The sequence below is a fragment of the Onychomys torridus genome, chromosome 12 (assembly GCF_903995425.1).
Source record: "Onychomys torridus chromosome 12, mOncTor1.1, whole genome shotgun sequence".
Taxonomy (NCBI): Eukaryota; Metazoa; Chordata; class Mammalia; order Rodentia; family Cricetidae; genus Onychomys; species Onychomys torridus.
This window is the reverse complement of record NC_050454.1, coordinates 2,304,990-2,318,987: the sequence shown is the minus strand read 5'-3', so window position 1 is coordinate 2,318,987 and position 13,998 is coordinate 2,304,990. Positions and strand designations below refer to the sequence as shown.

General features: G+C 45.1%; 1 protein-coding gene across 1 annotated transcript in view; it reads right to left on the bottom strand.

Annotated features, from left to right (window-relative positions):
- Nucleotides 1-13,998, bottom strand: part of Vps8 (VPS8 subunit of CORVET complex) — a 203,649-nt gene that overhangs the window by 54,315 nt on the left and 135,336 nt on the right. Inside the window, exons 38-40 of the mRNA XM_036204062.1 lie at nt 13,001-13,104; nt 3,450-3,531; nt 3,039-3,121 (exon numbers count right to left, since the gene is read on the bottom strand). Coding sequence (XP_036059955.1) covers nt 3,039-3,121; nt 3,450-3,531; nt 13,001-13,104 — 269 coding nt within the window. The remainder of the gene's footprint in view (nt 1-3,038; nt 3,122-3,449; nt 3,532-13,000; nt 13,105-13,998) is intronic.

Genomic DNA, 13,998 nt, shown 5'->3' with positions numbered 1-13,998 from the left:
AAACAGTAAAAATATCAGGACTACTAGGCAATTCCATGAGATGCCATGTTGCTCCCCGAGCACTGCTACTAAAGAACTGTGGCCATCTGCATTATCTTTGGCTTCTGTTCTGGGGATGGAACTGCTCCCTCTTGTACAAGCTTTTGCCATATGATCACACACACTGTGAAGTCTTTACCACGTGGGACTGGCATGGGGCTATGGCCTTGGTGTCCTAGAATTGGGAGCTACATAACAACATTCTTTTATAAAGGAGTCTAAGAGGTCAACAAGGAAAAAACCACTGGAACCCAGGAGGGATTACACAAATGCAAGGTCAAGAGGTCCAATATGATCATACAGAATTCAACTCCTTTCTAACACAGTGGCACCTAAAAGACAATTAGCTACATATCACCTATACATAAATATATGATGCATATGAGAAAATATCTACCCAACACATACCTAATCAAGGACTTCATAAAGAACACTTTATAACAAGGACTGCAGAAAGAACACTGCAAACCCATAGACAACAGAGCAAAAGCCTCAGCTAAAAAGCAGGCAAAAGTTCTGGAAGAGACATCTCACTAATAAAGACCAACAGTCATGGGGAAACTGCCAACTTAAAAAGAAGATCTGCCCCAGGTCCTGGCCAGCCCTGCACATCCTGCAATGGGGCCCAGCCTGGTGGGTCTTACCCTCCCCAAACCCTCCCCAGTCCTCAGATCTAGCCCAGGTCTCCCAACCAGTGCCCGGCCTCATCTGGTGAGCCTGGTCTATGTCACCTGACCTCCGGGCTTGGGCCAGGACGCCCTTCTTGCTGCCCCTTCAGCCTCCCTGTGACCACCTGACCTCACCCTCCTGTACCACATCCAGCCTCCAGGCCCAGCCTGCCCTGCTCTCCTGTCTCCATTCTCCTGCTATTACCCGTGGACCGAGGGTAAGCAATGGAGACACGCTAGTTCCTCAGGACAGCGTAGAGCAGACAGTCCTAAAATGCAGTGTTCCCCACATGTAGCACTGTGAACAGAGAAATCCAACCATTTTCTCTCAGGAGAGCTCTTGTGGGGCAGACTCTCATTTCATTTACACAAGCAATCAGTGGAACAGGGTAAAACAGAACTAATACATGGCAACTAATCTGTTCCTCAAAGACACAAACTTCACTGGAGGATAACTGAGATGACGTCATCAAAACTGTGCATCAGGAAATAGGCCATAGCTCCCATCTGTCACCCAGGACACTTCTCTTCCGTTTTTCTCCTTTGTCAGCAGACTTAAAACAGGGTCTGATGTAACCCAGGCTGGTCTGGAACTTGCTAACTTTTAATCCTTTCCCCCACCTCCAGAGTGACGGCTCTGCACGCCATACCTACACACGAGGTGTTGATGTGGTGCTGGGCACTGGGCCCAGGGCTTCCTGCAATCGAGGCAAGCATGCTATCAACACACTTGTTAGTCGCAATCTATATAACTGCCTCCCCTGTACCAAAGGGTTGGTATGAATAAAAGTACTTTTAAAAAATCCTTGTCCATATACAGGGGCAAAGCTATTACAACAAATACAAATGGATGAGTTTAAGAACAGAACACCTTCCTGATTAGTGAGAAGTTAATACTTCAAGCAGCACAGTTGTAATAAATCCCAGTGTGTAAGTCAAAGCCAAGAGTTTCAAATATTAAAAGGCTTCAAAGAGATCGTTTTGAAACAAATGTTTCCAAGTTACATGATGCCTTACAAAAGGAAAGGCAGATTTTTATTATAATTTATATAGCATAGCATGTAGCTAAAGCTCACCATAAGGCACAGTGTGCATATAGACAGAATCCGCTTTGGGATTTAGATCCATTTCTTGTAGCCTCATGGAGGTGTTTCTTTACATGTGTTCAAACCTTGTGATTAATAGATTTAAAACACATGGGAATAGTCTACCTTGGAGAATTCCTCAGTATGTGATAGTTGCCAAGGACTGAATGCAGTAATACACACTTGAGGGTTAGTGCACTGGGAGGCAGAGGTAGGAGGAGATCTAAGTTCAGGGGCCAACCTGGGCTACACAGGGAGACCTGTCTTAAAACACCAACCAACCAAACAGAAAACCCAATACACGATACTCATGGTTTTTTTTTCCTTCGGTAGTGGGGATGAACCAGGGCCTCACACTAGGTAAGCAAGGGTTCCACCGCTGAGCAACACTCCTGAGTCCTAAATTCCTGCAGACATAGCACTCTGTGATGGAGCAACTACTGCATGCAGCACCCTAAATCAGTCACCCAGAAGCCTCGGAGCACCTGGGAAGCAGCACTTGAGGAATCTTAGAAGGAGCTGTGGGAACATTCCAATGGATAAAAATTGAGACGAGTGGAGTCCTGGCACTATTTGACTCTGTGTGTGCGTGCACATGCTTGTGTGCTCATGTGTGTATGTGTGCACACGTGCACTGTGAGTGTCTGGGTTCGAGTGTGCACGTGTCACTACTGCACATAGAATGGGAGAAGAAAGACTGGTCTAATTCCTGCTGTCTCCCCAAGAATGTTCACAGGTTTTTACTAAAAATACAGCTCAGAGTATTTTTAGTGCTCTCTTCCTTATGAAGCTGGGAGGTTTTAAGTCTTTTTGCCAAAGAAAACAGGAGAAAATGTTTCTTACAATAACTCTGGACAAAAGGCTAGCTAGAATTTACAGCTGGGGTGAGTTTTCGACTTAGAAGTATTTTAGAATGAGCTAGAAAACTGAAATAACAACTACTTAGAATGCCTACACTCACTTCATTTTTAGAGATTTTTTTTTTTAATCTAAAAGTATGGTCAGCTAGAAATAGGTGCCCATTGTCTCCCAGGGGCTACAAACAACAGGAAATGTATGTGTGAACCCCAGGGAAGCAATGTCAGGCAGGGCCAGACCTATGGGATGACACCATGTAAGACTGATTCAAGGTTACTTAGAAATCTAGGTAATGCCAAGACATAGGTGATCGAAACCTCAGCCCCACTTATTGGTAAAATAACTGAAAGCAATTGCTATTTAGCCTCCCCTGCCCCTCTGAGCTCACCTGCAAGATTCTCTGTAAGATGGACGGCAGGGCAATGAATGCTGCCATACTGTTTAGAACTTGCATGGTCAAAGATTTCAGAGCTGTTGGGACAAAATGTTAATATTAAGACTAGTTCTGCTTTTCTTTTTAATTAGGGGAAAAGTCACCTTACATAGAAACTTAGTTAACCTAGGCCAGTTTGGTATCTTAAAATTACCTGCTGGCCAGCTGCAAAGACTATAAACTTCCTGGGTAAATTATGTAAGTCTCACACAGAAGGAAACGCACAGGGTGAGACTGAGACTATGACCATGGCTTCTTTGGGAAATAACAGACAATGTTACAGGGGAAGGAGACTGCCACAGCAGGTTTTGCAGACAGAAAGTGGGTTGGGGAGTGGCCCAGCCGACGGGATTTTGATGGGTTTACCTTCACAGTGCAGATGAGGAGCAGCTGAGCTGGTCAGCTTCTGTGGCGCCATCATTGCCTCCAACAGTGGAAACCACAGCGCCTGTGGCATCAGAGGAAACCAAACCATTAGCATAGTGGTAGCAGCTGAAATGTATGTGTACTGGCAAAAATTAGACAAAGAGGAAATCTGAATGTGACTGGAAAAAGACAGTAAAAAGCAGAGAGTGTGGCCAGAAGAGGTCACCCTCATCAGCTGTGGGAAGCATAAGGAGGATGCAGGATTATAATTCTGCTTATATCTGGAGAGTGTGGGTGCAAACCAGCCATGAGAGCTTCCTGCTAGCCTCTAATCCCCTGCATGGCTACTCGTCTCCACTCTTTCTTACATCAAGAATAAGGGTCTTTCCTAAATGGTTACACATCAGGAATGGAGGTTAAGAGGAACTCATTAACGTTACCGACTTCACCAAGAGATAAGCGGATTTACCACTTACTTATTTACTTCCACTATGGACTCCATGTAAGGCCTTACACGTATTTTGTTGTTTGTTTGTTTGCTCTCATAATAACCTTTTGTTGTAAGTATCTTCATTTGGTTTAAAGAAATAAAGTAATTTGCCAAAGATAACACAGTAATAATGCTGACTCCACATTCTTCCCAATCTTCACCACAAAGCCCAAGCTAATCCATTTTGATAATTCAGTTAGGTAATCATTTATAAATGCCTTACACCACCTTGACAGGAACTGCTGCAAACATCCAGGAGACCTGAGGAAGGGTCAGAGTAACAGAGCAGGAGCGTGGTGTCTCACCGGACACCAGCACCTACTGCTGATGAACACACACAAACAGGTGTAATTTGCTTTCTCGCTGGGACCACCAGCCTGCTAATAATGACAGTGAGACTTATCAATTATAAAAGTTTGGCCTTTGGCTTAGGCATGTCCCAATTAGTTCTTATAACTTAAATTAACCCATTTATATTAATCTATGTTCTATCATGTGGTGTTACCTCTCTTCCATCTTGTACTTCCTGTTTCCTCTCTGTTTCTCCTGTGAGCCTAGGTCCTCCTCCTCCCCCTCTCTCTCCCTGGAAATCCCACCTATACCTCCTGTCCAGCTATTGGCCATTCAGCTTTATTAAACCAATCACAGAGTGTACAGATATCTCACAACAGACAGGTCTGCTGGCTTTCCTAGTGGGTGTCCATTGAGGAGGGTGTCTGGGACAGTGGGTGTCCAGTGTCGCAAAGAGCTCCTTCTACCTGCCGGCGGCCGAGGCAGGGAGCGGTGCTGTGCAGGCTCCCCTCTCCAAGTGTTCCGTGTACTCTGCTGGTGTGTGCTGCTCCTTGACTTACAGCTGTATCTCTTTTAGCTGGTGATGGTGTCCTTGTGTTCTCCTCTCTGCACCTCGCCTTCAGTTCTCTTTCTATCTTGTTTTTAGAAGCACATCACGAACTTGTCTATTTTAGGGAACTCTTATTTTACATGGCTTACCTGACTTTTACTTTTGGTTTGTCTATTTATTATTTTTAGAAGTTTGATTTATAAAATTATTTAATCAAGTGATTTTTTAAAATTATCTTTTGAAAAAGGTTTATTCTTACTTTCCAAATGGCAGATGATATATGTGTAGAGATAAAAGCCATGGGATATATTCATATCTTAAATGGGAGAGCTATTCTTCTATTAAATCTCTACACTAACCTTAAATATATGGCATAAGGGACTCTGGCAGGCCCGAGCGTGATAATCATGGCTCTGGCAGGCCTTGCCTGTCCCCTGTTCTCCCTTCCTTGCTAAAAGCTGTTAGATTACATTTCTAAAGCCAGTCACCAAGCTAGTCTATTCCCTTATTTGGACACTTCTTCCTCCTGTGGCTGACCACCAAGGTCCAGTTATTGAAGTATTAAAGTCCAGCAATCAAAAGCTCCCTTTGGCTCACCTAATTAACACACCCAATTAAAATTAAACACCTTATCCTAACAAGGGTTTCCCTTTTACCTTTATAAACTGCCATTTGCCTCTGGGCCACATCTGTCTCCTCTCTATGCAGAGGCAGTCAGTCCTTTGTCCCCACTCTAGGACAAATATCCCTCCCTTCTCCCTTGTTTTTCCTCCTTGTCTCTTGTCCTCCGACTCCTGTCTTTGTCTCTCATTCCCCGTCCTTTGTCCCCTGGGGCAAATAACTCTCCTTTGGTCCGAGAAGTTGATCTTGGGGCATCCAGTGCTGATACCAGTCCTTTCACCCTTTACTTTTTATCTCTCTTATTCTACAATACTGATTTCTAGGATTCTAAGCTGGGTAAGTCTAAAAACCCATGTTAAAATAGTAATACTGTGACAATCACATCACATGAGATGACACATAGGAACAGATATGCAGAGATGGGAGCACTCAGAATATAGAACAGACATGCACAGGTTGGGGCACTCAACATATAGGAACACTTATGCAGAGGTGTGGACAATCAGAATGTAGGACTAGATATGCAGAAGTGAGTACTGTTGCACAATATTTGTTTACATAATACAAATACTGTGTAAAGATGTGTTACTTGCTTGGTATAATAAAGAGCTGAATGGTCAATAACCAGATAGGAGAGAACAGGTGGGATTTCTAGGGGGAGAGAGAACTCTGGAAAGAAGAGAGATGCCAGCGAGATGTGGGACAAGTTGGACATACAGTACAGAAGAGAGGTAACTGAGATACATGGCAGACTGTAGACTAATATAAATGGGTTACTATATAAGATCTAGTTGGGACAAGACTAAGCTAAAGGCTAAGCTTTCATAATTAAGAATTTTCCATGCCATTATTTATGAGCTGGCGGCCCAAAAGAAAGCTTGCTAATTTGGTGCTCAACATGGGGCACAACCACATGGATGGAGAAATTGCTGCCTGGGCCACTCTCTCTGTGAGTACTCACGGTAATTGGCTGACATGCACAGGGACTCTAGAAAGTGGGCTCAGCAACTTTCCAGAGCTGGGGCCATAAATGTGGCTCCCACTTGTACCTGCTGGTATGAGGCTAGGCTCTCAGAGAACCAAGGGGTGCAGAGCCAGCAGCCAACACCACTCCGTGTTAGCCTAACAGTTTAAGATTTGTCTCTCGTGGTCACAGAACACTGCAAGTGTGTGCTGTACACACACATAAAGTCATATAGAACAGACAGCAGAGGTGCGGTGCTCTGCCTCCTTGGAGAAGGACTGATCATCCAATTTCCTAAGGTCCAACTTCAAGAAAATACTCCAAATAACTGGATTTTTCTGGTAGGCCTCTCCTTCGAAATAGTCAAGGTGGTTCATTATCAAGCTTTTGGGTGTTTCAAATCTTCTAGTTACTTCCTTGTCTATAGCAACAGTTTTTGTTCGAAATACAAAACAAAGAGATACAAAGTAAACTATCATTAAAAATCTCCCACCGCTAACTGAGGCGCCACTGAAGTGGATGTCTTCTAGGGGAGGAAGAGTCATTGGTGTTCTCTAAGGGTCTAGTCCCTGAGAGGCAGACCATGCTCCAGTGGGTGGCGCCACATGTATTATAACACGTGGGTTGAACAAGTCAGACTCAATGGATTCTGAGAAAAAAGGGAGCCACACACAGCTGGGAGGGAACAGGAGGTGGGAATGGATCTGGGAGGAGTTAGATGGGGGAGTGGGGATGAGTATGATCAAAATATACTCGAAGTTCTCAAAGAATAAAATCATATTAAAAAAGAAATCCCTTAAGCTTAATGATTTTCAAGAAAATAACTATGCAGAAAGAAGAGCATTTAAACAGTTTGCTGTTGTTGTGAAAATTGCTCAGAAATGGGAAACTAGTTGATAGTGGGAGGAGAGAGGAAAGAGTGTTCATGGGGAGGGTCTCCAATGGGGAGGAGGGGGAGGAAAGAGTGTTCATGGGGAGGGTCTCCAATGGGGAGGAGGGGGAGGAAAGAGTGTTCATGGGGAGGGTCTCCAATGGGGAGGAGGAAAGAGTGTTCATGGGGAGGGTCTCCAATGGGGAGGAGAGAGGAAAGAGTGTTCATGGGGAGGGTCTCCAATGGGGAGAAGAGAGGAAAGAGTGTTCATGGGGAGGGTCTCCAATGGGGAGGAGAGAGGAAAGAGTGTTCATGGGGAGGGTCTCCAATGGGGAGGAGGAGGAAAGAGTGTTCATGGGGAGGGTCTCCAATGGGGAGGAGGGGGAGGAAAGAGTGTTCATGGGGAGGGTCTCCAATGGGGAGGAGGAGGAAAGAGTGTTCATGGGGAGGGTCTCCAATGGGGAGGAGGAGGAAAGAGTGTTCATGGGGAGGGTCTCCAATGGGGAGGAGGGGGAGGAAAGAGTGTTCATGGGGAGGGTCTCCAAGGGGAGGAGGGGGAGGAAAGAGTGTTCATGGGGAGGGTCTCCAATGGGGAGGAGGGGAGGAAAGAGTGTTCATGGGGAGGGTCTCCAATGGGGAGGAGGGGAAGGAAAGAGTGTTCATGGGGAGGGTCTCCAAGGGGAGGAGGGAAAGAGTGTTCATGGGGAGGGTCTCCAAGGGGAGGAGGAGGAGGGAAAGAGTGTTCATGGGGAGGGTCTCCAATGGGGAGGAGGGAAAGAGTGTTCATGGGGAGGGTCTCCAAGGGGAGGAGGAGGAAAGAGTGTTCATGGGGAGGGTCTCCAAGGGGAGGAGGGAAAGAGTGTTCATGGAGAGGGTCTCCAAGGGGAGGAGGGGGAGGAAAAGAGTGTTCATGGGGAGGGTCTCCAAGGGGAGGAGGAGGAAAGAGTGTTCATGGGGAGGGTCTCCAAGGGGAGGAGGAGGAAAGAGTGTTCATGGGGAGGGTCTCCAAGGGGAGGAGGAGGAAAGAGTGTTCATGGGGAGGGTCTCCAAGGGGAGGAGGAGGAAAGAGTGTTCATGGAGAGGGTCTCCAAGGGGAGGAGGGGAAAGAGTGTTCATGGGGAGGGTCTCCAAGGGGAGGAGGGGGAGGAAAGAGTGTTCATGGGGAGGGTCTCCAAGGGGAGGAGTGTCCATACAGGAGGAGAAGCGATGAAGGACAAATAACACCAAGCCTCAAGGAATCTGTTGTGGAATTAGGTAACACTTTTTAAAAGGCACCTTCTGATTGGTTTAGTAAAGAGCTGAATGGGCAATTGCAAGGCAGGGAGGATAGGCGGGACTTCCAGGCAGAGAGAGAGAGGAACTCTGGGAAGAATCAGAGAGGCGGAGAATTCACCAGTGAGACTTGGAGCAAGTATGGTGTATGGTACTCAGGAGCGGTAACAAGCCATCTGGCAGAATGTCGATTAATACAAACAGGTTAATTTAAGTTATAAGAGTTAATCGGGGACAAGCTTAACCCAAGGCCAACCTTTCATATTAATAAGTCTCTAAGTCATTATTTGGGAGCTAGTCATCCAAAGAAAGTCTGACTACATTTGGTGTCCAACACATGGCACATATATCCACAGAGGACCTGAGAAAGCAGAAAAAGTTCTGGACATGGACCCAAACATGGCTTCTTAGTGACCCCATCTCTGAAGCAGGCCAGGTGCTAATGCCGTACAGAGGCACGGCTCCTTTAAGAGGCCCCGCTGTGAGGTCAACCACTTAAACAACTGGCATAGTACTTGGCACTACATAGAAACACCTGCTGCAGCAGGGGCCTGCCAACTTCTCAGAACTGGAGCAGATAGGCTCCCCCAGAAAGACAAACAGTACCTGTAGCCCAGAACCAGGGTTAGCCCACTGGACTGACCAAAGGTGGGGTGGAGCCAGCTCCCAGCACCAAGTGCTAAGAAGAACCACACAGCCAGTAGCCTGGCCCTTTAAGCTTGGCTCACATGGTCAGAGAAGGCTGCAGGCATGCAGAAAGCCAGGTCCAGACTGAGAAAAACCTCTGAACAGGTACAGTATGCTTGAAAATGTGCTTAGGTGCCGAAGGAAGAACGAAAATGGGTAGAGGCAGCCACAGAAAAATAAATAGTTTAGAAATAATAAAGTGATGTCTTTAAAGAGAGAATGAAGTAATATATAAAGAGCAAGCCACATAAGGATGGGGAATACCGTTAAACACAGGGCACGTAGATCCTATACAGTACTTTATTAACTTTAAATTTTTTAAATGCTCATGAGCAAAAAATAACAACTGCTGAGACATTGGATTGTAAAAAAAAAAAAATGCTTAATTAAACCAGCACGCATATATATATATATAAAGGATGTCTTAACTTGAGAATGGAAGTCAGGAAATGTGTTGCATTGGGCAAAAGGTTATGCCTTTTGTTCCCACAGGAAACAAAAAGCTATGGATTCCTTCAAAATTAATAACAATCATATTTGACTGGAGGAAACCTCCTGAAAATCTTGGCTATAGACATGAAGGAAGAAACCAAGAAAAACTACAGGACAGGTGAGGTATATGCTGATCCCTCTGCATAGGAACGGCACTGAGACTGGATGAGACATGATAAATCTTGCTGGCTACAGAGTCACATTACTTATTATTACAAGCCATCCTTCTACACAACATGAAGAGAGATTTAAATTAGTTTGGTTATATGGTCCAAATAGACTTATAAAGTTGGCAGATGCCTTTTACCTGCTCAGACATAGAATAGAAAATCATCTTTGGCTGACTTGTGCACACCACACATTCCATACTTGTGTTGATACAGATATATATGTTACCTTTAAAAGTTTGTGTGTTTTCAGAAAAAAGACCAGACACTAACAAAGACAAGCAGCCAGGTGATCCAGCCTCACAGAATGTCTCTGTTACAGTGTCCTCATAAAACTGCTCAGGACAACTTCAAAGCAGCTGGCTGAGTGGGTCCAGCCTCACAGACCACTCCAGCCAGGACTTCAGGTAAGCCCTGCATTTTCCCGTAACACAGAGACTGGACAGCAAATGTTGCAGCCGGCTCTCCTGGACTTGACCATTGTCCCAATTTCTCAGTCACTCCCCAGACAGTAGGAAATAATTTTAAGAACACGACGCCCACATTCTCAAGAGGTGGGGTGGATGATTTTTGGTCATTCAATGGGTTATGGATAATTATCATTGTTTAGGGAAGTTGTTGTAAGTTGGTATTGGTCATGGCCAGGGAGGAAATTAAGCAAAGGAGATTAGATTAAGGGATTTCTTTCTTTCTCTTTCCTCTATCCCTTTTTCCTCTTCTATTTAGTGAAAAAAAGGAGGGGAATAAAGGAATAATAGGAAAAAAGGGTAGATTATTGTTGTTGATGGTTTTTTTAACTCCTTTTTGGGGGACCCACCACTCAGCTCCCAAATAAATCACACATGGAGGCTGATTTGTAATTATGAATGCCTGACCTTAGCTCGGCTTAGTTTCTTGCTAGCTTTCCTTACCTTTAATTATCCCATCTACTACCTTTTGCCTCTGGACTTTTCCTGTTCTCTTACTTCTGTAAATCTTACTCTTACTCCATGGCTTGCAGTGCAGCTGGGTGGCTGGCCCCTGGAGTCCTCCTCCCTCTCTGGCTACTTCCTTTCCCCTTTCTCCTCCCAGATTTCTCCTCTTATATATTCTCTCTGCCTGCCAGCCCCATCTATCCTTTCTCCTGCCTTACTATTGGCCATTCAGCTCTTTATTAGACCATCAGGTGTGTTAGACAGGCACAGTAACACAACTTCACAGAGTTAAACAAATGCAACATAAACAAAAGTAACACACCTTAAAATAATATTTCACAACAGACTATTGATTCTACTTTTAAACTAAAAAGCAACTAGTAGTCTGAAATATTTTTACACTGGTATGGAATTTTGTGTATTGTTACAAATTTAAGGTTATTTTGTTTTATATATATATATATATATATATATATATATATATATATATATATATATTTTTCTACTCTTGTTTAAGGTATTGTACCTGTGCAGCTCATTTAAAAATGTAAAGTTCTAGTCCTTGAAAGCTATTATTACAAACTGTTCAGGATAATTAAGAAGTAAAGGTTAGTGTGTGTATCTGCATGAGTATATGTGTGCATGTATGCGTGTGTACATGGAGACCATCAGTCAAACCCAGAACATATAGAAGGCTAGCTTCTAACAGCCATCACATCACATCCCTGGAATTTATGTGGACTCTGGGTCTGTACTCAGCCCTCTTGCTCATGTCAAGCACTCTAACTGCTGTCACGCCTGAGTCTCCATTACTGAATGAGTTTTTTAAGGTATCTGTGTTATTTCACCAAAAAGTTCTCATAAGGAAAAAAAAATCTATATGTAAATGTTCCTTACGCATACTTTTTACAATCCCTGACAGAAACATAATTATAAAATTATGAAGACAGAAAACATGCCAAGATGCATTTTTTATTTTAACATATATCGTACATACATATGTGCTGTAGATATCGCTCTGTGTGCTGTGAATGTGTTGCTCTGATTGGCTGATAAATAAAATGCTGATTGGCCAGTAGCCAGGCAGGAAGTATAGGTGGGATAAGCAAACAAAGAATTGTGGGAAGGCGGGAAGGCTGTCAGTAGACGCCAGCCTGCCATCCAGGGAGCAGCATGTAATGGCACACAGGTAAAACCACAGAACACGTGGCAACATATAGATTAACAGAAACGGGCTGAGTTTAAATATAAGAGCTAGTCAGTAGTTAGGCTGAGCTAATTGGCCGAGCAGTTTTAATTAATAAGCCTCTGGGGCTGGGCAGGACTGGAGAAGACTTCAGCTACACATATGAAAACTTAACCTTAGTTCCCCATTTGAGAAACCCAGTATGTGAGAAGAGGCCTTGCTATCAGTATGATGCCAGATCAGGAACACTGGAGGGGTAAGCACAGACAGAGAATCTGTGTGTGGGCTACAGCTAACCGCCATCAGCGCTCCCCGGGCCTCACACGGGCTAGTTACTAAACTCCCCTGTAAGAGCCCGGGAGAATTCGGCCCTCTGTCCCAAGGCGCCCGCCCGTGGTTCTGTCTCACTGCACGGGGCGCTCAGCTGCACCTCCCCCGGTTTTATGCTTTAACTCCGTTCAGTCTGCACTGTTCGCAGTAGAGCTTCCTAAGCTTGGCTACTCACTAGAATCACGTACACAGCAGCATCAGGGCGTACTGATGGTAGCGCAGAGACCGTCAGTTAATTAAGGAATGAAAATGTTCAAAGCCCCCAGGCCACTCCCATGTGCAGCCAGGGCTGAGAATCACCGTATTACAGCCTCCCTTTACCCTCCCTCCGCTGCACTCTGGTACCCCCGAGGGCTTTACTCTTGCTCTTCACCCTCACTCCTACCCACTGTGAGCAGAAGAGATGGTGACGACTGCCGACCAGTTCCACCACCTGGCAGAAACAGAAGTTCCGCTCCACAGGCACCACAGGCACCCGGCATTCCCACACCAACACTTTGCAGCTGAATCCATGGGCCTCCTGGGGCCTTTGTGAAAGAAAGGAGCCAGATCCTCCTGCTAATGGCGTCAAGAGCCTTACACTCCTGGGAGCACTAAAAAGTGATTAAAGCCCAAACAAATTAAATTCAGGTTGCCAAGCGGGCAGTGGAAATAGAATTAACTGCGAGTCTCCACACAGAACAAGTTTTTACACGCCTAAGCAGGTATCAGCCTACCTCTCGTTGCTGCTGATTCAAATTCTGCGAATTTCTCTGGCAAAGAGCAATTGTCTCTACCATGGTATCTTCAACACCCTTCAGTGGAAAAGCCTCCTTGGTATCTAGATTGGAAAGAGGATAAACGTCAAAGATAATGCTACTGAGACCTCAGAGCTTCTGTGAAACATGCACTTCCCCCCTCTCTGTGTCTAGCTTTAGTTGGTTAATTTTCATTGTCAACTGAACTGAATTCATAATCACCATGGAAACATACCCCTGTGTGGAGGTCGTGGTGTGGATGGTGGTGTGTCCAAAAGTTTTATCTGAAGACCTGGGAGAGCCACCCAGAACATGTGTGTCACTCTCCCAAGGGCTAGAGTCCAGATTTAATAAGGAGAAGCAAGCTGAGTGTCCTTGCTTCTGTCTTCCACATGACCAGCTGCCTCAGGCTCCTGCCCCTGCCCCACTGTGAAGGACAGCACCCTCAAACTGTGAGCTAAGAGAAACTTCCTTCCTTAGTCACTTTGATCAAGTGTCCTGTAACTCATCTTACTCACCTCAAATTCCGGAGAAATTAGAGTCAACATCTCCAAGTTCCCTGACCTTTTCCTACCCCTTTCTTATTCTACCTGTAGACCTGCTATGCCCCTCCCTGACCCCAGATGGAGCCCTGGCTCTTCATGACATCTCTGACTTCCAGAGTCTACCTTTCTGTTTGCTTTCATACAAGTCCAATCAGACCACCTCTCTGTACAGAAACCACCAAAGATCCTCAGTCCTTAACAACAGACACTCTGCTTTGGCTTCTCCTTACCTGTGTTCCCCTGAGGTACTGGTTGGCCACTTCCACACACTCCCGCCCTAAGCCTCAAAGCCCCTTCCATGCTCTGTATATGTCTTCCATAACACATACTGACTCCTGAACCCTCAACTCCTTTGTCGTTCCCATGGCTCCTCTGACACACTCTGTTCAACTTTTATTACAAGCTTTATCTCCCTGTGTCTCCTTCATGAGG